The sequence below is a fragment of the Euleptes europaea genome, chromosome 4 (assembly GCF_029931775.1).
Source record: "Euleptes europaea isolate rEulEur1 chromosome 4, rEulEur1.hap1, whole genome shotgun sequence".
NCBI lineage: Eukaryota > Metazoa > Chordata > Lepidosauria > Squamata > Sphaerodactylidae > Euleptes > Euleptes europaea.
In genome coordinates, this window is record NC_079315.1 from 47194929 (window position 1) to 47215944 (window position 21016).

At 41.5% G+C, this 21016-nt stretch overlaps 1 protein-coding gene across 1 annotated transcript in view; it reads right to left on the reverse strand.

Moving 5' to 3' along the window:
* SMARCA2 (SWI/SNF related, matrix associated, actin dependent regulator of chromatin, subfamily a, member 2) overlaps positions 1 to 21016 on the reverse strand; it is a 171478-nt gene that overhangs the window by 81473 nt on the left and 68989 nt on the right. Inside the window, exons 11-22 of the mRNA XM_056848132.1 lie at positions 20441 to 20494; positions 18467 to 18597; positions 18241 to 18301; positions 15791 to 15891; positions 15487 to 15634; positions 13049 to 13212; positions 10814 to 10880; positions 10030 to 10140; positions 2786 to 3028; positions 2413 to 2526; positions 1513 to 1620; positions 1048 to 1134 (exon numbers count right to left, since the gene is read on the reverse strand). Of these exons, the coding sequence (XP_056704110.1) occupies positions 1048 to 1134; positions 1513 to 1620; positions 2413 to 2526; positions 2786 to 3028; positions 10030 to 10140; positions 10814 to 10880; positions 13049 to 13212; positions 15487 to 15634; positions 15791 to 15891; positions 18241 to 18301; positions 18467 to 18597; positions 20441 to 20494 (1389 nt within the window). The remainder of the gene's footprint in view (positions 1 to 1047; positions 1135 to 1512; positions 1621 to 2412; positions 2527 to 2785; positions 3029 to 10029; positions 10141 to 10813; positions 10881 to 13048; positions 13213 to 15486; positions 15635 to 15790; positions 15892 to 18240; positions 18302 to 18466; positions 18598 to 20440; positions 20495 to 21016) is intronic.

The window sequence follows — 21016 nt, forward strand, 5'->3', positions numbered from 1 at the left end:
GGACTGGTCATTTCTTCGTCAGAGGGCAAACGGGTAAATTTAGCAGGGGATCAAATACTTTTTTCCCTCACTGTAAATCTGCAAAGGGGTAGTGGCTGGCTGGGTCCAAGTAGTTTATGCCTCCTTGAGTGAGGGGATGGTCGTTTCAGCCATCAATCAGGTTGCGGTGTGTCAACTATGAAAGAAGTCTTCCCTGGACCCACAAGTGCAACTATTGTCAAGTCTCAAATGTTCCATCCTTGAGCAAGGTGAGTGACCAGGTGGTGGTTGAAGAGCTTTAAGCATTCCTGAACGAAGCAGCTTATTTTGGATCCTTTCCCATCTGGTTTCAGACCTGGTTATGGGACTGAAACAGCCATGGTTGCCCTGGTGGATGACCTGATGCAGGAGATGGACAGAGGGCATGTGACTCTGTTGATTCTCCTGGACCTCGCAGCAGCTTTCGATACCATTCATCGTGGTATCCTTGTGGACTACCTTTTGGAGTTGGGACTGGAAAGCATCATTCTGTGGTGTTTCGGTTGTACAGGGAGGGTAGGTTTCAGAAGATAGTGCTGGGGGACTACTGCTCAGCACCCTGGCCTTTAGGGTCCAGAAGGCTCCATCTTGTTCCCTATGCCTTTCAGCATCTACATGAAACCACTGGAAGAGGTTATCCAGATATCTGGGGATTGTTAACAAATATGGGCGACACAGCTCTATCTCGCACTTTTGGCTGATCCCTGGGAGCCTGTAGAAACACTGAAATGGTGCCTGAAAGCAGTTCCGGATGTGGGTTAATAAACTGAAATAATCCCCATAAGACTGAAGTGCTGCTGGTGATCAGAAAGTCTGATCTGGGACTTAAGGTGTCACTGGTTCTGGATGGGGCTGAACTGCCTTTGAAGGAACAGAGCTGCATCCCTCTAAATCCATAGAAGCCAATACACATAGAAAGATCTGATTCTTCTTAGGATTACACTGTTAAAGAACAAGACTGCTCTTCTATTATACGTTTCATGAATATACATTAGTGTCTTATGAAAAAATAACACTGGATAGCTTTACCTCAATATGCTGGAACATATATGGGTGATTGCATATCTTTCTCAATTGCATGATAGTGTTCATAAGAGTTTTGGCTCCTCCTTTTCCCTAAAGAAGCAAATCAGAAAAAGTTATGAATTTGACTGACAATGTGGAAAGGCACAAGATCACACATCACAACAATGAACAGCTTAGTTTGTATATCTGGACTTCTCAAATCCAGATCACACAACATCATGGGCATGTGCATGTCCCCTACAACATTCCTTTCCCCCCAACATCTCAAATGTTGGTAGCAATTAACAGTTTTCATTTCATTCATGAATTTTAAAGCATATCACATTCCATCCCTTTCTCTGCCAATCGGTGATAATAATAGCATCTTCTAGCTACATTAACCCAGTTGTATCTGAGAAGGCTTGTTTCTTGATTAAGACAGGTTTATTTTGACTGAGAACTTGGTTCTAAGCCATAAGAATTTCTCACCTTCTTGTCTTTCTCAGAGCCATCGGTAAGGAGGATTCCCTTGGCTTGCATGTGGCGATACAGAATTTTCTGGAGCGCTGACATATCACACTTTACAACGTACTCAACCTATTGTGACAGAACCGTAAGTAGTAAATAATAGTGTTCTCCAAAAATTTTTTAAAAAAAACTCTCATTAATTAAAATGTTTGATTATAGGAACTAACCCTATAGAATGATCATAGTATCTTTACCAGGACAAGGGTTTTCAAAAGCAGGCTGAGTTATTAGTTAAGTGGGACGTCAGAGGCTACCTCTTTTTCATGATATCCCTCGCTGTTTGACTAGAGGACAATGATACAGAAGAGAGTCGATTTTGTCACTAAACAGTAGAGACCTAACACTGGGAAAGCTGCCAGTGCTTTGACAGAAATTAATGAGGTAGATTACAGAGACTGTCGTTTTTATTGTTCCCATCAGAATAGTTACAAGCAATGAAAATAAAGTTATAAAGGTGCCTAAAAGTTCACAGTGTTGTATGAGTAGAATGGTTAACCGAGAAGAGATCATCAAAATGTGAATGAGTGCCACATTGTAATGGAACCATAGAGAGCAGTAGAAATTATTGTGACTTTGGGTTAACTGTACAATGCACTTTAAAGAAGAGGGGTTCTATGCTTTCTGGAACATTGGCACTATGGCACCAATTTTCTTCCAAAACAGAACTTACACCTCCCTGTCCCAGATCCACCAATATTCGCTAGTCACAATACACAGTTGTACCATGCTTATTGTGAAAGGGTTTGGGATAGAATCTTTGGGTTCAGCCACCATACTTTTCATCTGCATTTTGCAACAATGTCAAACCCAGAGTTCATTAAAGTGATGAGAAATATTCAGCAGTGACTTCCCTACACAAACCTTTTCTGGCAGCTGAGATTCAACTTCTTTCTTCAGCCTCCTAAGCAGGAAGGGTCGCAGAACTTTGTGGAGGCGCCGAATGATCAAAATAGTTTCCTCCTCATTTAAATCCACCTGCAGGAACATAATAGCCAACAATTACATGCTCCTAACAGAAAATTTGCAAGTTTCATCATTTTTCCAATATAAATGGATTTATACTGTCTAAATCATGCCATGTTTCTATTCAGTTTGAAGAATCTGAAGAGATATTTTCTTTGAAGTACCTTAAAGCTGTAACATTATGTTAAGGTAAAAAAGTATGCCCCAAGTATTTTACACTGCATCTATTTAAATCTCTGTGAATTTAAGTTTAAATAAAATAGACCAATACCCTTTCTCCAGTCATGGCAAAGGGGGCATTGAACCACTGTTCAAATGTGCTGCAGCTCTTGAAAATTGTTGGAAGGAGGAAGTTAAGAAGAGCCCAAAGTTCAGGCAGTTTATTCTGCAATGGAGTTCCAGTCAAGAGAATCCGTCTTGGGGCTACATAATGAGTATTCAACACCTGAGTCAGCTTGCAATGATGGTTCTTCATTCGATGACCTTCATCTACAATCATATACTTCCACCGAATCTACAAAAGGACAAAATCATTGGCAATAAATATTTATCCCCCTAAGTTACCATTTGAGGAAAGGCTAAAAGGATTTTCCACCTTAAAAAAACATTGTGGGTATAAGTTGTTCAATGTTTGAGTAATACCAGAACTGGAAAATATCCAACGAAATTGAAGTGCGTCAAATTGAAAATCATTTTTTCTTCAGTCAATACAAGTAATAGCATGTTGGACTACAGTAACACACTCTGGATATGCTTTCCTTGAAGACAGCAGGAACCTTTCAGCTGGTTCACAATGCAGACGCCTAAACCAGCATAAACATATCCTGCTACTGGGTGTCTATATATTATCCCTTCTAGTTAATACCCAACAACCTCCCAAGATTAAGACTGGCCAATAAAGCCCAGCTATGGGCACTATATTTTGGATGCTATATTATCAGCAAAAACACATGGGACTCACTCTGGTGCCCCCAGAATTCAGGCATGCCATCTTGTACTAATCTAGTTTAGTGCAATTGTTGAGATCACTGGGCTTCAACTGGAGTAACTCTACACAAAATTGCACTGTTGGCTTCCTTTGGAAACAGGTAGGAACATTTCTTCCACTGAGCCTTTGGGAGCTAGTCTCTTAAATTGCTAACTGCTGCTGCTGATCGTATTTTAAATGATGTGTAGCGGTTAAGAGCGGTGGACTCTAATCTGGAGAACTGGGTTTGATTCCCCACTCCTCTACATGAAGCCTGCTGGGTGACCTTGGACTAGTTAGTCACAGTTCTCTCAGAACTCTCTCAGCCCCACCTAACTCATAAGGTGTCTGTTGTGGGGAGAGGAAGGGAAGGCAATTGTAAGCCAGTTTGTGACTCCTTAAAAGGTAGAGAAAATCAGGGTATAAAAACCAAATCTTCTTCGTCTTTTTTGTAAACCATTTTAAGAATACTTGTGTAAAAAAATGGTAGATTATTACTGTAAATACATAAACAGATTGCAATTGTGTAACGCCCAAAATACTTAAATTAATACCTAGGTAGCAACTGAGCACACATAGGCTGGATCTAACAGAGAATTTCCACTACTGGAAGAATGCATGAGTGATTTTAATTGACTCTCCCCTCCTGTTGCAGACCTCTGATCCCCCCTTATGCTGTTCTTGGGGGTCCACTAGGAGCAGCATTTGGGGTCTGTCCACAGAAATCCTCCATGGTATATAAGGCACTTTTAATATACTTTTAATATTCCAAACTGGCGAAGTGGGAAAATGCATGTAAGAGAAATTAAAAGGAAATTATTCTCTATACTCTAGGGCTTAAATCCTGTGACTTCCTTCTGCTGAGGAAACTTCCTCTCATGAAGGGAACCTTGCAACGTTCTTTGCATCAGAACAAGGCTCCTCACAGTTAAGTCCTAAGCATAGCTATACCATTCTAAGCCTATTCACTTCAATGGACTTCTGAAGTTGAGCAAGATGGACCACTGTTCTAACTACTACTTAGCTCATTCTTTTTAGCATTTAGAGCCTGGTAGCCACAGTAGACAGAAAATGCTTCTTGGAATCCTTTTGTTAGACATCCTTCATATAATAAACACAGCCTATTTCATAGCCTCTTCAAACAAGATTATAATTTTCCCCTGGCACATACTCATGGCATGATACTCTTAAGACATTTGTGCAATAGATTCAGTTTAAGGTAAGGAAAAAAAAATCAAAAGCCCAAAATTCAGATCTTGCGAGACGTGCTTTCATAAATTCAAATCCCATTAAAACAATTAACAAAGTCTAGTTGGCATTTAAATTCTAAAAACTTCTTTCCAATTCACCCAACTCTTGAACTAAAATAAATATGTACACAATGAGGCCATCACAGTAATCATAGCGGGTGGGACTTACCTGCTCCACCAGTTGCGGCTGAAGGGCCACGGTTCTGCTCCAGAAATGGAGCTGTTGGGGCCGCACGGCTTCCTGCTGCTTCCTCCCTGCTGCCAGCATGGCTGGGCATTTGCTGCCCGCCCCCTTCCCTTTGCAGCCGGCAATTGGCTGGAGGGGCGGACTGCTGTCGGCTGGGATGACGCAGGATGTGCGGCACGGTCACATGGCATTGCCTCACCCCTTAGGCCAACTTAAGGCCTCGCTGCCCGGCCACCCAGCCTTGTTCCAGGAAGCAGCGGAAGTGAGCACACTGGACGAGGCTCTTCGGCAAGGCTAGCAACAGCAGTAGCAGCATCATCGCACTTGGCCTACTGAGAGCAGGAGAGGCTGGGGCTTCACAAGGTTCTCACTTACACATAAGTAGATGGCAGTGGGCAGCAGCAACATAGGCCTTTGGCCTACACGCAAGTAGACCGCAGCCTGATCACAGGCCCTTCCTCCCTCCTTTTTCTCCTCAATTGTCTTCCTGTTTTCATTGATTGTGTTTTTGGGTGAATCCTGATCCAGTTTTTTTGGGCGTTCTAACAAGCGTGAGCTGAGAGGGTTCATCTCATTGGGTGATAGTGAGTCTTGAACCAGCCCCCCCTCCACATGCACACCAGGTCCCCCACCTTTTCATTTGGCTAGAGTTGCCCTACCTGGGCTGAGGGCAGCCTAGTGCTTTCCATTATCCTGGTTTGACTGAGGTTACTTGTTGTGGTTTTTCATTACTTTTAAGTTTTTTGTGTTATCAGTGTATCTAGCACAATGCTTGCAACATGAGGTAGCCAGGCACCTAAGAGAAAAGCTGGACCACCTGCTTCAGCAGGAAAAGGGGGTAGAGTTCCCTCCCCTGCCCCCGGCTAAGAAGGCTAAGCCTGCTACAAGGGCTAAGCCAAGACAATCTGCGGTGGCTAAGCCTCCTAGTGGGAAGCGCATGGCACCAGCCTCGAGTCATGAACCCTTAAGGGTTTTCCAAGGCATGTCACACACAGATGAGGTCCTGGAGGACCTGTCTCAGGTGCTTGTTTGATTGGCCGAGAGGGTGGAAACCTTGGAGGCATTGCCCTCCTCCACAGCTGTGGCACTGCAGGCTGGCCCTTCCACAGGCGGCAGGGGTAGGAGGGCCCTGGCCACTGGGCATCCCCATGAACCATCCCCTAGCCCATCTGATAGCTCCATTGCTTCTGAAGCCAATGCTGCTAGAAAGCATAAGGCTCCCAAGAAAAAACACAACAGTAAAAAAAATCGTTGAAAAACATTAGCGAAGCAATCCTACAGTTCCGCTCTCCACAGCGGGGAAGAGAGAACTGAGGGATGACCTATCCCTCCCCTTCGTCACATGACCGTTTTGGCGGGAACAGCAATTGGCTGAAGTGGGAAATGGGCGAAGGGGGAGGGGAATCGGCCTCAGTGGAAGCGTTCTACACTGAAGTTTTCTCCATGGCTGGCCTGAGCAGTTCCCATGTGGGACTGTATAGAAGCAACAAAGATGAACCACAAGACTCATCGCAGAGGGCGTCGGGCGGACAATCGTTCCAGCAGTGTGTCTTCGACTGTTGAGTCTGCCTCAGACAAGAAATCTACACCTTCTGGGCAGTACTGGGTAGCTGCTGCCAGTGTGCCTGGTCTTCAGGCATGGGCAACTTGACAGTCCTCTTTTGGTGTGACAACCAGGCAGTTCGAGTCATCAACCGACAGTCCTCATGCTCTGAGTGGGTCATGTGCCTCATGCGCAAGTTCGTCTTGACTTGCCTGACCCATAACATCTCATTTTATGCTAAGTATATTCCAGGCGTAGATAACAAAATTGCACTGCAGACACATTATCTCACTTTCAAGACGTGAGGTTCAGGACGCTGGCGCCTGCAGCAAACTGCAACCCGGATCCATTCTCGGATGACCAATGGCAACAACTGATCTTACAGGGAATATTTAACTTCATTGCCCCCTCCACGCAGCGCTCCTATGCCCGGGCTTTCAATAGGATGATTGGATTTGCAGTGAGAATAGGTGTCAAAGGGTTCCTGCTGGTTTCACAGGACACAGTCCTTCAGTACCTTGCTTCAATGAGGCAGCAGGGCCTTTCATCCAGGTCCATGACACTTCACCTCACAGCCTACCCTTTTACAGCAAGGCATATGGTCATCCCAACCCTTGCTGTTTGTTCATCGTGTAGTGGGCGGTTCAGGGCTAGAGGCGGCTTTTCCCTCGCCCTCCCAACACTCGTAAGCCCATTACTTACCCCATTCTCCTGGCCCTCATTCAGCACCTCCCTGCAATTTGCCATTCCAAATTTGAAACCATTTTATTTAAAACAGCTTTTGCTCTCGCTTTCTGATGCAGCAAGCTTGTCTCAGCTTCCAGGCATGATAAATCTGGGAGGCCCCTGGATTCCTGTGATGTGTCCCTAAACGGCTGCCCCCAGTGAATTGCTGTCAGGTGATCAAAAATGGACAAGTTGGGCTTTTGCACATCTGTAGTCCTTCGTGCGGCCCCATGTGGTCAACCTTGCCCAGTCTCTGCAACAAATGCCTATTCATGCATTTGCCCTCTTCGTTCAGGCCCTTTCCTGATACACAAGGACAACTCCTTCCTCACCAGGTTTCAATTTTTAGCTGTTTTAAGGACCAGCCTTGCTTCTGCAGGTATGCAGCCCACAGAATTTGGTTCCCATTCCTTTTGAATTGGAGCAGCCACTACAGCAGCAACATGTGGCCTGCCCCCCAGCATTATCTGCTCAATTGGTCGCTGGAGGTCCTTGGCATATAGGACCTACATCTTCAGATGAGGTGATTGGAACACATGTAATGTCATGCTCTTTTTCTTCCCCCCTTTTCAGACGGTGTGGATCTTGAGACACAGCATAGTGCATTGGGCTGGTTGTTATGCATCTTCCTCCAGTTGGGGTGCCTCCCTGGGCTTGGATCGCCAGCTATGTGCCTGGTGGATTGGACATCACAGTATGCTTTGGGTCTTTTTCCGCTACAGTAATGACAAACATCAATCATTTCAGCCTCCCTGATGCTATCATTATTCAGCTGGGAGAGAATGACCTGCCAGGCCACAAAGCGATAGATCTTTCACTTGCCATGATCACAGATCTGTGGGACCTACACGCTAGGCTTCTGGATATTCAGCTGTTTTGTTCTCAGCTATTGGAGAGGTGGGTTTGGCAGAATTCAAATGAGCCCGCGAAGGTGGACTTTGCGAGGAAGAAAGTGTGTGGAGTTGTCAGTCGTGTGGTCGAGTCCATTGGTGGGGTGATTATCCATCACCCGGACATTTCCTTTGGGCAAGCTGCGTTATACCATCGAGATGATGTTCATTTGTCCAGCTAGGGACAGGATTTGTGGCTCCATGGAATCCGGGACTCTCCTATTTTGGTTGCAGCAGTAGGAACTTTGGCAGGAGCAGGGCTCTTTGGCAGTTTTTTGGCATTGGGCTGGATCCAATTTGGGGGAAAGGACATACGTGTTTGCCTCCCCTGGGGTAGAGTCCTTTGCGGATGCCCAGCTTGGGGCTGTCGTAGGGCTCCACTCCAGGTGGCGAAGGGACCACTTAGAGATTTACATCCTAGGGTAACCACTGGTTCGCCATTCCAGTTGCTCCCCCAACACTTGAGTTTGGGGATTGTTTCATTGCCTGACAGGGTGGTCAGCCGATGCTGGGATCCATCCCTATGCCTCGCCAATGCTCCATTCTGTTGTAATCAATAAAGCTGTGGCCTTTGTAAAACCCATTTTATCTGTGTATTTGGGTTATTTCTTCCTCATTTCCATCACGGAACCGCTCCAGCCCTAGGACTGCAACAACATTCCTTCAGTGGAAGCAACTTCAGGTATCATTCCAGCAAATTTCAGCTTCCAGAATGACAGGAGTAATACAGAAGAATCAGAGCAGCTGTTGGCGCTCAAGTCTTTAATACATTGCTAATTAAAAGAGTGCAAGTACCATATGGAGTGCAAAAGAATGAGGAGATGTCTTTCCAAATCCTAAACTAAACTGCTAGTATTTTATTAAGCAAATAATTAGCATCATCAGACGCTTCCAGAACAAGTAAAACAGTCTTTGTGCCTAGCATGAGCACATTTTATTTAAGCCCAGGGCAGAGATAGAGAAAGCAGTAAGAGACCTGAATTTAGAAAGGTGATTTTTAGTGAGCATATGAAATCTTACTAAGAAATGTGATCATGGATGCACTGATGTCTGACAAGTGAGCTTGGGGTTATATATCTAACTCAAAGTGAGCTCCATTTCCTATGCATTTTAAATACCTCCATTTCCACTGAAGCAACACTTTCTATGAAACTATTTAGGAGATATTTAGATCAAAGGAATTCTCTCAAGCTATTTGGGTTTAATGCACAACTTATAACGAACACAAAAGATTTCAGTCCAATGTCTATTATCTTTCCACATCGGGAAAGTGACAACACAGCCTGACTCCTATGCTCATCTCTCCTCAGAAACAAAGAACTACAGAAGAGCAGTGGATAAAAATGGAATAGCGGGGTTCCAGGATAAATGTTATTAGGCAGAATGATGGAGAAACAGCTGTGTGGTATTGATGGGATCCACAGGTAGCAAAACCATTCTTTTATCTGCAATCCTGAAAGTGCTACGGCAGGAGAGGAGAATCTTAATGGGCTGGAAGAAAGGCCTAACACCTCAATTCAGGCAAAGAAAAACAAGAACTGGCTTTCAAAAAACAACAGTGATCATGGATGCTGTACCAAGAGTCTTTTTGCCAGGTACACATGAACACATGAAGCTGCCTTATACTGAATCAGACCCTCGGTCCATCAAAGTCAGTATTGTCTACTCAGACCAGCAGCGGCTCTCCAGGGTCTCAGGTAGAGGTCTTTCACATCACTCACTTGCCTAGTCCCTTTAACTGGAGATGCCGGGGATTGAACCTGGGATCTTCTGCATGCCAAGCAGATGATCTACCACTGAGCTACAGCCCATCCCCTTTTTAGAGAACTGTTGCCTCAGTGGAAATGGAGGTTTTTAAAGAACTTTTTAGGTATAATTCTAGCTAAAAGGAGGGGGGAAATGCGGAAGGGAAGAAAGCATGTGATTAAGAAGACTCGGAAATATAAAACTACCTTAGCAAGAATGTGCTTGTCCTTTATTATATACTCATAAGTGGTCAAAAGAACATTAAATTTTCCACTACGAAGCTGAGGAACAAGAGATCGGCGCATAGCAGGTGTCCCCTGAATGAAGAAAGAAACAAAACATTTTCAAATTACAGATCAGTAGTGCAAGGATATATGAACAAAGCATGCCACATTAAAGCACATGTAACAAAATAACACTAACATGTTTGTGACAATTCTAAACCCTTCACAGAAGAGGGTGAATGAAGATAAAAAATACAATAACTTTGGCCTCACAAACAGATGATGGACAGAAATCTTGGCTCAGATATGTATACAGCAGGCATACATATCTGCTTGCCTTACATATCTGCTTGCCTTCATAAGAATAGTCATGACTGAACTAGCCCAACAATAAAGCATTCGGGAATACAGAAAGGTATATTATTTATCATTTCTCTCACTCACGTCAGAATACCTTGGAGTGTGAGCATTTTCTACTGCATTTCAAAACCTGAAAGTGATTATGGTCTATTACAGTAAGTGTACTGATCAAGCAATTTTAAGTGCACCAAGGGAAGAGGAGGAAAACTATACTCCCAGTTTTATAAGCCCTATATAAAGAAAATCCAACCTTAGAATCACAGAATCATAGAGTTAGAAGGGACCATCAGGGTCATCTATTCCAACCCCCTGCACAATGCAAGAAATTCACAACCACCTCCCCACCACACTCCCAGTGACCCCTACTCCATGCCCAGAAGATGGCAACAAAAACCCTCCAGGATACCTTGTAAGAAATTTTCACCACAGAAGGGGCCCATTTGTCAAATTCATAAGTCCAATTGGATAAAGTCCTATGCAAAAGACAAAGAATATGAAACATTAAACTAATTTTCTAATAAACTTATTTAGAACAGCTTTTTATAGTTAGGGAGATAAACAGTAACACATTCTATAGACCCATTTTAAAACCGCAACGTGAATGAAACGTGCAGGCTGCATAGGACTCCTTTACTGGTTTCACGACAACCTTTTGTAATCACATCAAGAAAAGCTGCCAGGGTTTCAGCTCAGGATTTCTTGCCCAGGTTTGGTTCAGGCCAATTAAATCAAAAAAATTGCTTTAACTGTTATCTGGTGTGGTGTAGTGGTCAGAGTGCTGAACCACGCACTCTGAGATACAGGTTCAAATCCCCAGTCTGCCTTGAAGCCTGCAGGGTAATCTTGGACTACTCACACACACTCAACCTAACCTACCGCACAGGCCAGTTAAGATGGTCTTCCCAAACCCTGCTTTCTGTGCCCCAACTTACAGAGGTGAGTCAGGTGCAGACCACAAATAGGGCTATTTCAGTGGTGGCACCACACCTTTGCAATGCCGTCCTGGTGCCTTCCTTCCTTTCCATTAGATGCCAAGCTTTCATTTACACAGACTCTTAACAGAAGGGATCCGTTTTTATAGTCTGCTTCTAGACCATAGACTCTTCTATGGATATCATTTTAGGCTTCTCAGCATAGTTTTATGCTATTTTATGTTTTTATGCCGTTAGTTTTGCTTTATTGCTTTTTATTTGTGAAAGACGGTGTAAAATGCAGATAAGTACAACACTCATGATTAATTTTTTTTATCTGAAGTCTTTGCTGAAGGCCAAAAATTTCCACTGAGAACAGAAACAACTCATTTCTTCAGCTTTGTTTGTAAAATACTGTTGTAGGCAGGGCAACAAAACATGCAAAGCCTCTGTACATATTGTCAGGTTGCATTTTTATAAAGGAGCATCTTTCTAATCTCTATATTTCTACATAAGTTTGAAAAAATGTTGTTTAAAATGGTAAAGGTTCAAAATTTAAAAACAAAAACAGTTCAGCTTTCATTCCTCTGTCTCCGACTGCCTTGGTTTCTAGGGTACAAGCAGAATTACATCTGACTTCGGATGGCACTGCAAGACTTCCATCCTGCTATTTCATTGCTTTCTTTCCAAATTACTTGTGTATCAAAGTGATTTTAATTCTTCAGTAATCTAAATACTGCAGCTGCAATAAATTATGATAGGATTTACTGACAGCTTTATCATTCATTCTGATAGCAACATTTGATTCCATAATTTTGATTTTGAGGGGTAGAAAGTAGGCACCCTTTATTATATAAACAAAACCAAAAAACACAGGCACAGTGGTATAAATGGATGCTGTCAAACAAGATAACTTTCTTAATATAATTATAACTAACTTTGAAAAAGCATTATCAATTCTGTTAAGGCTAAACATAATGAAATTATTTCCTCCAGATGCCCACCGGAGACTAACACTTTCAGCCCTAGGAATACTTTCCTGGGAGTTAAACTCACTGAATAGACTTCAGTAGGATTCTGAGCAGACCTATTTAGGATCCCTCTCTAAACCCATGGGATATATGTGTTTGTATGCATACATATTTGAATTTAAATCCAATGTTATACAGAGCTTTGAGGCAAATACAAAGACTGCTATCAACCAGTAACTGAAGATAATAATTGCAATATCTAGGCAGTACCAATATCAAAGGAAGTCAGCACTAACAATGAAGTGTGCTGTACTGGGAGGGGCCCAGTACATCATTTAGAAACTCCCTTTTAAAAGAAATTCCTTCAATATTTTTAGGGGGAAATGTTATTTATGCTATACAAGTCGTCTTGTTTGTGGCTTCCTAGAGACATCTGGTTGGCCACTGTGTGAACAGACTTCTGGACTTTCTTATGTTCTAGACAGAAAAATGTCTCTCTTGTGACCCCAGCAGGAGTAAGCTATAGTGACTATGAGATATTGTAAAGCTTGCCTATTAAGTGCTTTTATCAGCCATCTGGTCACCAATGCCAGATAATCCATGTGGGAAGAAGAGGAGATAATCACAGACGAAATCCAGAGTATACACTCTGCACATCCCTCTACATGCTTCGTCTAGCCATTAAGTGAAAAAGGATACCCTGTTAATGAGCCAATCTGCATAGCATAGAAAAATATCATTAGGAGTTCATCAACTTACGAGAGGGGAACAATGATGAGATAGGGGCCATTGAGCCTTTTGTGGTCCATCAGATAAGTGATGAGTGCAATAGTCTGTATGGTCTTTCCGAGCCCCATTTCATCAGCTAAAATTCCATTCAAATTGTTATTATACAGAGATACCATCCATTCAAGACCCTGGACCTGAAATGAAGGAGATTGCTTCAGTTATCTAGTATCCATGCTCACTGTAATAGTTCAAGCAAATCTTTTAACATCTCTGAACTGGTGCTAGGTGCTTCTCAGCCAAGGATGTGTTTGCTGCAGTCAGTACAATGGAAAAGACAATATAAAAAGTTCCCTATAAACAGGAATGTAGGCCTAAGTTTAGAATGCATTTGTTCCCAAAACTGATTTAGAATTTGGGCATAGCCCTCTTCTAATTAATGTGCCACCGACAGATATATTTTGGACTTAATAAGTTTATAAACGCCTTGATTTTAGATTTTCCCTCAGTTTCTTTTTAGAACAGTGCTATCCTTCATATTTTACAGGCAACAAAACTATCTGGAATATTCTTCCAAAGTTGAGGAAATTATGTACTACAGAATTAATTCTATATTGATACATTATGATAAAAACTTCAAAAATGCTACATTTTAGTCAAATAAAACCTAAAAAAACCTTAAGACTTTTAGGGTGCATTCCTGAGGGGCGGATCCGCTTAGGAGGCGGTGTGATCCTTACGGTGGCATCCGTGCCACTTGCGGCATGCAAACTGGCATGGATGCCAGCATAGTGCCACTTATGCCAGCCCCACTGGACCGCAGCGGCAGCACAGCCCTCAGATGCTGACATGGCCTCCCGCCGCCGTTCTCCTGGTGCAAGTCCCCACACTGACATCCCAGAAGGCATTCCCAGGGCATTCAGGGGGCGGAGCTGCCTTTAGGCAGCTTCCAAACCCCTTTTGAGGTGGCGCAAGCCCGCTTTCCCCTATGGGGGAAAAAGCCTTTTTTCCTTTCCCCCCCCTCAGCAGCAGCCAGGAAGCCTCTGAGCAGGCTTCTCAGCTGCGCCATCCCGGCCACCACGGTTTGCCCACCATCAGGAATGCATTGTTACAATTGGGTGTGTGTGTGTTCTTTATGCTGCTTTTGTTCATCACTCAAAGCAGTTTACAATAAAACAACTAAATTATATCTCCCCTCTTGTCCCTCATTCTCAATATTAGTCCTTGCTGTTGAGTGAAATTGTAGCCTCTCTTCTTAGGATGAGAGTAATGCAGGGAAGAGCCAGGTGCTGCTCTGTCTCAGAGGATTAGAATGGCAGTTGCTCCGATGGGAGCACTCTAGACCCTCCTCCCAGGATGATGTACTGAGAGTCCCTCTCAGCTTTAACAATATTTTAGGCTTAATTTTGATGATCCTCCAAAGCAGAATTTGGCACCTGGGAGTTAAACATATGCTGCTCCATTTTGAGATCGCTCTGACAACATGTAGTTGTGATGAATGCTCAAGGAATGATGGTCAACATTAATCATCAAATTGCAGTTTGGAACATTAACGTCAACCAGTTTGTCCGATTCAGATGTCACTGCAACCTATGGCCACAGCAACCCAGAAGTGAGGAAGAAATTCACATGCAAGAGGGAAGGAAGGAGTGCATGAACCTACAACATATTCCTGACTCACTAAACTGACATTTGAACTGAGCCTAGTGTTACATTTACATTAACACTAATCGCACTTTATGCTAACCAAAGTTCTCAAATTAAGCAGAGTTTGAAGCCATGATTTCAAGAAGATTTTCAAACTCTGGTTAAGAAGGAACCTGAATAATATGAATGGCTAGTGTTAGTGCAAATGCAACACTAACAGCCCATTCCTGAAGGGGAGGGCTGTGCCGGTGACTGGAGGTAGCACAACACCAGAAGGATGGCGTCCGCCCCCCAGCTGGCGTCCGTACCACCATGGACGGTGTAAGTGGCCCAAGCACCAGCAGAGGGGGACTGAACGCCGGCGTAGCCCCTTCCTGGCCTCCTAAGGGCTTTCATCCTTTTGGCTCAGGAATGGGATGTAAATCATAATTAAGAGTGGTAAGGGAAAGTAAAGAAGATTAACACTAGAGGGGAAGGAGAAAGTGCATTTTTAAAAATTAAGACTGGCTCCTGATTTGCAAGCCATAGATTGAAGGGAGCCAGCTTTATGTCTATGCCAGACCTCAGTCAGTTAGGGAAACAATGTTCAGGAGAGGAAGTTTTCTGGCGAGCCGGCATTTGATTCATGACACCATCCTGCACCATGACTGGAATAAAGGCACAACTATACAGCTCAGAGGTGAGACTGAAATGGTGTGTTTTAATTTTTATTAGGGAGGGTCCTTATGCTATACTTTAAGAGCCCTTTAAGAATGCACTAAAATTAGGTATAATAAATGGAAATGTTTGCAAATACAAAAGCAGTCTCCAGCTAGGGTGCTTACCTGATAATGTTTTAGTGTGCCATTAATAAGAAGAGAAGACTGCTTATCAACTCTCTCCGTGATTGCATGAGCCACTGTATAGTAAGACTGAGACCCCCTGGCACTATACTGCATGCTGTATTCATCATCCACATCTTGTTTGGCTGTCCTTCAAAGCAAGTATACAGAGTCATTTTGAATTTCATGTTACTAAAGAGTTTTAAATGTTAGTAAGCACTCTTCATTCAGAAATCAACTGCAAAAATGTATATGGCCAAAACAGTTTCCTTCCTGGAGGGAACAGGCGTCTCAAATTAAGACTCACTCAATGATTTGTTTAGCATCTCGCTCGGAAACATCTTCGCTGTTTGGATCCAGGTGGATCTTCTCATCGGTCTCTTGCCTACTTGAGTCCTCTTCATCATCCTGTAGAAAAGAACCAGGTGTCATAACTATATCATTAGCCAGAACTTGGTAAAATCAAAATTACATTTTTATGATAATTTGTATATTTTATTAAAAACAAAATATCTTAACAAGCAAAGCTATCATTGTCATTTTGCTTCAAAATTTTGAAACTACTGTCAGATTTTCCTTGCCTCCCCTATTTTTAAAATACTTGATAAGGAGAAAATTCTGTATCATATGAGTTCCAGACACTTGTCATGGAACATGGTATTCTGAGAAAGAAGAGTTCCATCATATCATTATCTAAGAGTGAAAACAATACCTCTGTAGGGCCATAAATGCCCATCAAAACTGAGTATCTTCAGTGTTTTAAAGTATTCAGAACTTTTTGCCCAAAAGACATTTTTTCATTAAAAAACCCAAAATCCAAACATGTTTAGATACTACATTAAAATTATAAAACTACTACCACAGCTTTCTCCTATTTCTGTTCTGATTTCCACTTTGTATGTCGCCAGCTATCTGAATGCTCTCATTTCATTGATAAGAGATGAAGGTGACACATTGTTGTGCGGACTTTCCGAACCCTCCTAGCCACAATGTTCACAGATGGATGGCTTACAGTTCCATCCTAAGCAGAGTTACACCTTTCGAAGTCTACTGACATCCCTGGGTCTTAGAAGGGTGTAACTCTGCTTATGATAGCACTTTAAATCTGCAGTATCCTAGTAGTGTATGACTGGAGCTGAGCAAAACTGATTGCAATACAGGATAAGAAAAGTGTGACGAACAAAAAGTTAATCTTTGAAAGAAGCTCAGAGAAAGGGAGCAGGTGGAGCTAAGAAACTAACTTTCTCTGTTCTGAAAAAAGGTACTGTTTTTGGTAACCTGCATGTGCAGTAGCTGTGTTTAACTCTGGGAACCTGAAGGTTCAGTTTTGCCTAAGCTGTTGTGAAACAAATCCTGTAGAGTAACAGGCAGAGACTGGGAGGAAAGGGACTCTTTCTCAGGTCACAAAAAGTGAATAGGAGATATTCCAGATACAGGGTTTTGTTAAGGGATCACTGCCACAGAAGTGGGGTAGATCTATAGTGAGAACTGGAAGACAGATTTGAGGAGAAATCTCTAAACTTCCGTGTTTCTCTGGGGAAGAGACACTGTATAATCTCCAACTTCCCTGATAGCTAGGCAGCAGAGTCTGAATAGAAACATCTATAAGTTCAGGGAACTGAACTGAATTTGTGAACTTAAGTTAAGAATTGTAATTCTGTACCAACTAAGCCATCTAAGAACTATGCCTTCTCCGAAGTGAAACTTATAAAATAGCTCTGGGTCTATGCTTCTACTAACCACAGTTTCCCCTCCAAATCCATTCCTTGTACAGTGTTTAATAAATCTCTGTTATTTGTGTGTTAACTTGAAAAAGCCTCTGGTGTCTCATTTCTTCTGAGGTAAAATAAGTAAAGGGGACTAAGTAGGAGAAAATTAAAACTCCAAATAAACATTCTGGTAAACAAACAAGAAACTCTCTCTCTCCCCCTCAGCACAGGATGGGGAAGGGGGGGATCATGATAAAAAGCAATAACAGAAACCAATCTTACTCCTTTAACAGAATCCTTTTCACCTTTTCTTATTCCAGAGCCACAGCAAAAAGTATTCAAAGAATTATCAAGAAATAATCCAAGCACACTCAGTCCCCAGTGCTGGTCAATAACTATGCACATCTATTTTCCTAGTGTTGCTCAACAATTCTTTTAAATACAGTTTTGCATATTACTGTATGCACACTTGATTGTTAAAGTGACAAAACATACCAACAGGTGCATTTCACATTTTTCTCATTCCTATCTGAAGAATGATTGTATTTTAATAAGGGACTGATTAAAAAGATAAAATACAAAAGTCTAATTATATGAAGATTAGCTGTGCTAAACTAGCTGTGTTAAACAATGACAACTAGTATCTACTTTAATAGAGGATAAGTTCTAAAGCATAAGCATCATTGCTTATCGTGATTCATGGTCATCTATAATTGAAGAAAAAACTTATATTCCCTCACTGCCTAAATATCTACTCTACCTTCCCTGTTAATTAACTGGATTATAATATAGCAATTTCCCTCCCATCACATTGAAGACTCTTGCTCAGAACAGAAAAGCTAAACAAATTAGCATTTTGTGGCTCCGGTTACAATACAAAGGTAGGAAATGATGCCTACCAACCTTTATTTTAATGCTATTTTTCCAATATTATAGTACAGCTACTTTTGCAGTAAAGCTACCTTTGTATGAGTGAGTAAAAAACTTTTTTTTTTCAAATTAGTATTACAAATAAAAATATATCTATCAAAGTGAGATATTCACTTACTTCTTCCTCATATTCAGAGTCACTTTCTTCTTCACTGTCTGAACGAGGAGCCACTGCGTAGCTGATGGGAAAGAAAGAGATGAGAAGGAATGAAAAGGTGAAATGCAGACCCCCAAGTATAGGTCAGGATAAATGTGTATTTCAAAAAGGCACAAAATCTGCAAAAATATAAATGTAAAGCAAAAAAAAAAAGTAAAGTGCTTTTTGCTTATATCTGGCTACTTACCCAGGGTTCATTTCTAACCAAGCATCCAACTGACTTGCTTTAGGAGCCTCTGGTCCAAGAAGAACTTTGCCTGTTTCGGTGTGAGTTACCTTGACTGGGAGATCACTCATCTGACTGCTCTCATCTATGGGCTGAAGAGTACAGAGAAAGGCACAGCTTAACCTATGAAAAACATATCTCTGCCTGACAGGAACAGTTCAGTTATGAACTTCATATTAATTTCTTTCTTGGAAATCCATGCCAGAGCCAAGTAATCACATTATAGCAAAAAAAAAAAAAAAAAAAAAAGGAATATACAGGTCAGAAATACCCTACCTAAAGGCAGAGCCCCCTGAAAAAGACAATCCTCCACACTGTAAACCATAGTGTGACACAGTGTAAGACTCTTACAAAGCTTATAATACAAGATGACTTGGTGTAAGTGAGCCATGGCATGTACTGAAGGAGGAGGAAGTAAAAAAAATCAGGCTTCAAGGGAACTTCTTTCCAATTTCAAGAAAGATAACAATCAGCATGGAACAAAATCATTCAGATGTTTGGTTTTAATATATGTAGCGGTTAAAAGCGGTGGACTCTAATCTGGAGAACCGGGTTTGCTTCCCTACTCCTCCACATGAAGCCTGCTGGGTGACCTTGAGCCAGTCACAGCTCTCTCAGAACTCTCTCAACCCATGAGGAGACAGGCAATGGCAAACCACCTCTGAACGTCACTTGCCTTAAAAACCCTATGCCATAAGACAGCTGTGACTTGACGGCACTTTCTATCACACCACCAAAGTCCATTACGTACACCTGAGCCAATTTGTCAGGAGTATATATATGTAAAAGATGAAACATTCATTTCTATTTCTTTGTTGCCATTTATATACAAAGGAATTGATAAAAAATATATTGCATTCTAAAGCTTATTATTTCTTAATGATTTATCAACAGTATTTCAATATATTTAACTAATCTCTGGAGGAGGGGGAAAGGATTAACCTTAATTCCTTCAATTAAAAAAAATCTACTGTTAATGAGTGGCTCAATGTCTTCCCTATTAGCTTTCCTCAAAACAAGAAAAGACTGAAAAACAAAAACGAAAAACTATTTGTCATATTATCAGCATAAGATGCCAACATATACATGCACCCAGATAAACTTTCTAGAGACCTTTACAGCATGCTCATTAGTGAGAAAGCTCATTAACTGCAATGGCACTAATTAACATCTTAAATTAATTTTGTTGGACAAGGAGTCTTCCATTAAACTAATTTACTACATATTTTATTGCATGCCAGAAAATATGTATAGCTACTAGTGTATGTTTGCTTGATTAGTTAGGGTGCAACAATCCAATTTGCAAAATCAGCTGTAAACCACGTTAAAAAGTCAGCCTTTAGTTGTGAAGGGAAAAAAAAACCAGGGTTACACTATGAAACATGAACAAAGTACAGCTAAATCTAAAAGTTGGGCCTTTGGATAACATAATCCATAAAAATATTACTCTGAAACATTATTTCTAGCTGTATAACAGAAACTTACAAATTACATTATTTAAGAAAACATTGCACAAGGCATAAACCTTCTTACTCCAAGATCATTTCTTTATTTATGTTGAACCTCCATGTTAGATTGTTAATTTCACACACAAATCACTTCTTTCATGAACAAAAATCCAATGTTAATTTGTATCAATCTTTGTATAATTTAATTTATTATTCTAATACTATTTGTCTTTCATCTTCAAGAAGATCAGACTAGGTAATGCTGGTCATTTTGCTACTCTTGTATGAAAGCCTCGAATACTTTCCTTTTTTTGTATTTTTATAAACTTCGTTACAAAAAGGAATAAATGTTTATAGACCCAATCCTAAAACTTATACTACAGCTAACAGCTTGGGTGCACTGGCCCGGTTTTGTCCTTGCTGTACATATTATGAACTGAGAGAAATACACTGAAATGCTTTCTAAAGAGAAACAAAATGTTTTTACCTCTCCGTCAGGACCAAGTCCAGATCCCATTCCTTCAGTATTATCTTCTGCCTTCTGTAACAAAACGGTATGGTCAAACTAAGACAATTAGGGAAATAGACAAAACCGTATAGTATGTTATACTTGGAATATCTTATGTCTACCTTAGACATAAGAGGAAGACCCAACATGAGGGATTGACTCAATAAAGGAAGCCACAGCTTTCAGTTTGCAAGACCTGAGCAAGGCTGTTAATGATAGGGAGTATTGGAGGTCATTAATTCACAGGTTCGCCATAAGTCGGAAGCAACTTGACTGCATATCACACACACAGCTTAGACACGTATGGGCATAATACTTATCATGATTACATTGTTTCTTTTGAGGGGCATGGATGCAGAATTCTATCTATTCTATTTAGGGTTCTACAGGGAGTCTAAAGAATGAAAATCAGGAATGAAAATTAGACCTCATAAATGCCATGCTTCAAAATAAACTATCATCACAGCAGTCTTCAAACCTATACTGTGCCTGGTGGAGAGGTCAACTTGACGCCCCGCAGGAAGGCTTTGATGTGGGGATGCTTGAAGATTGGAA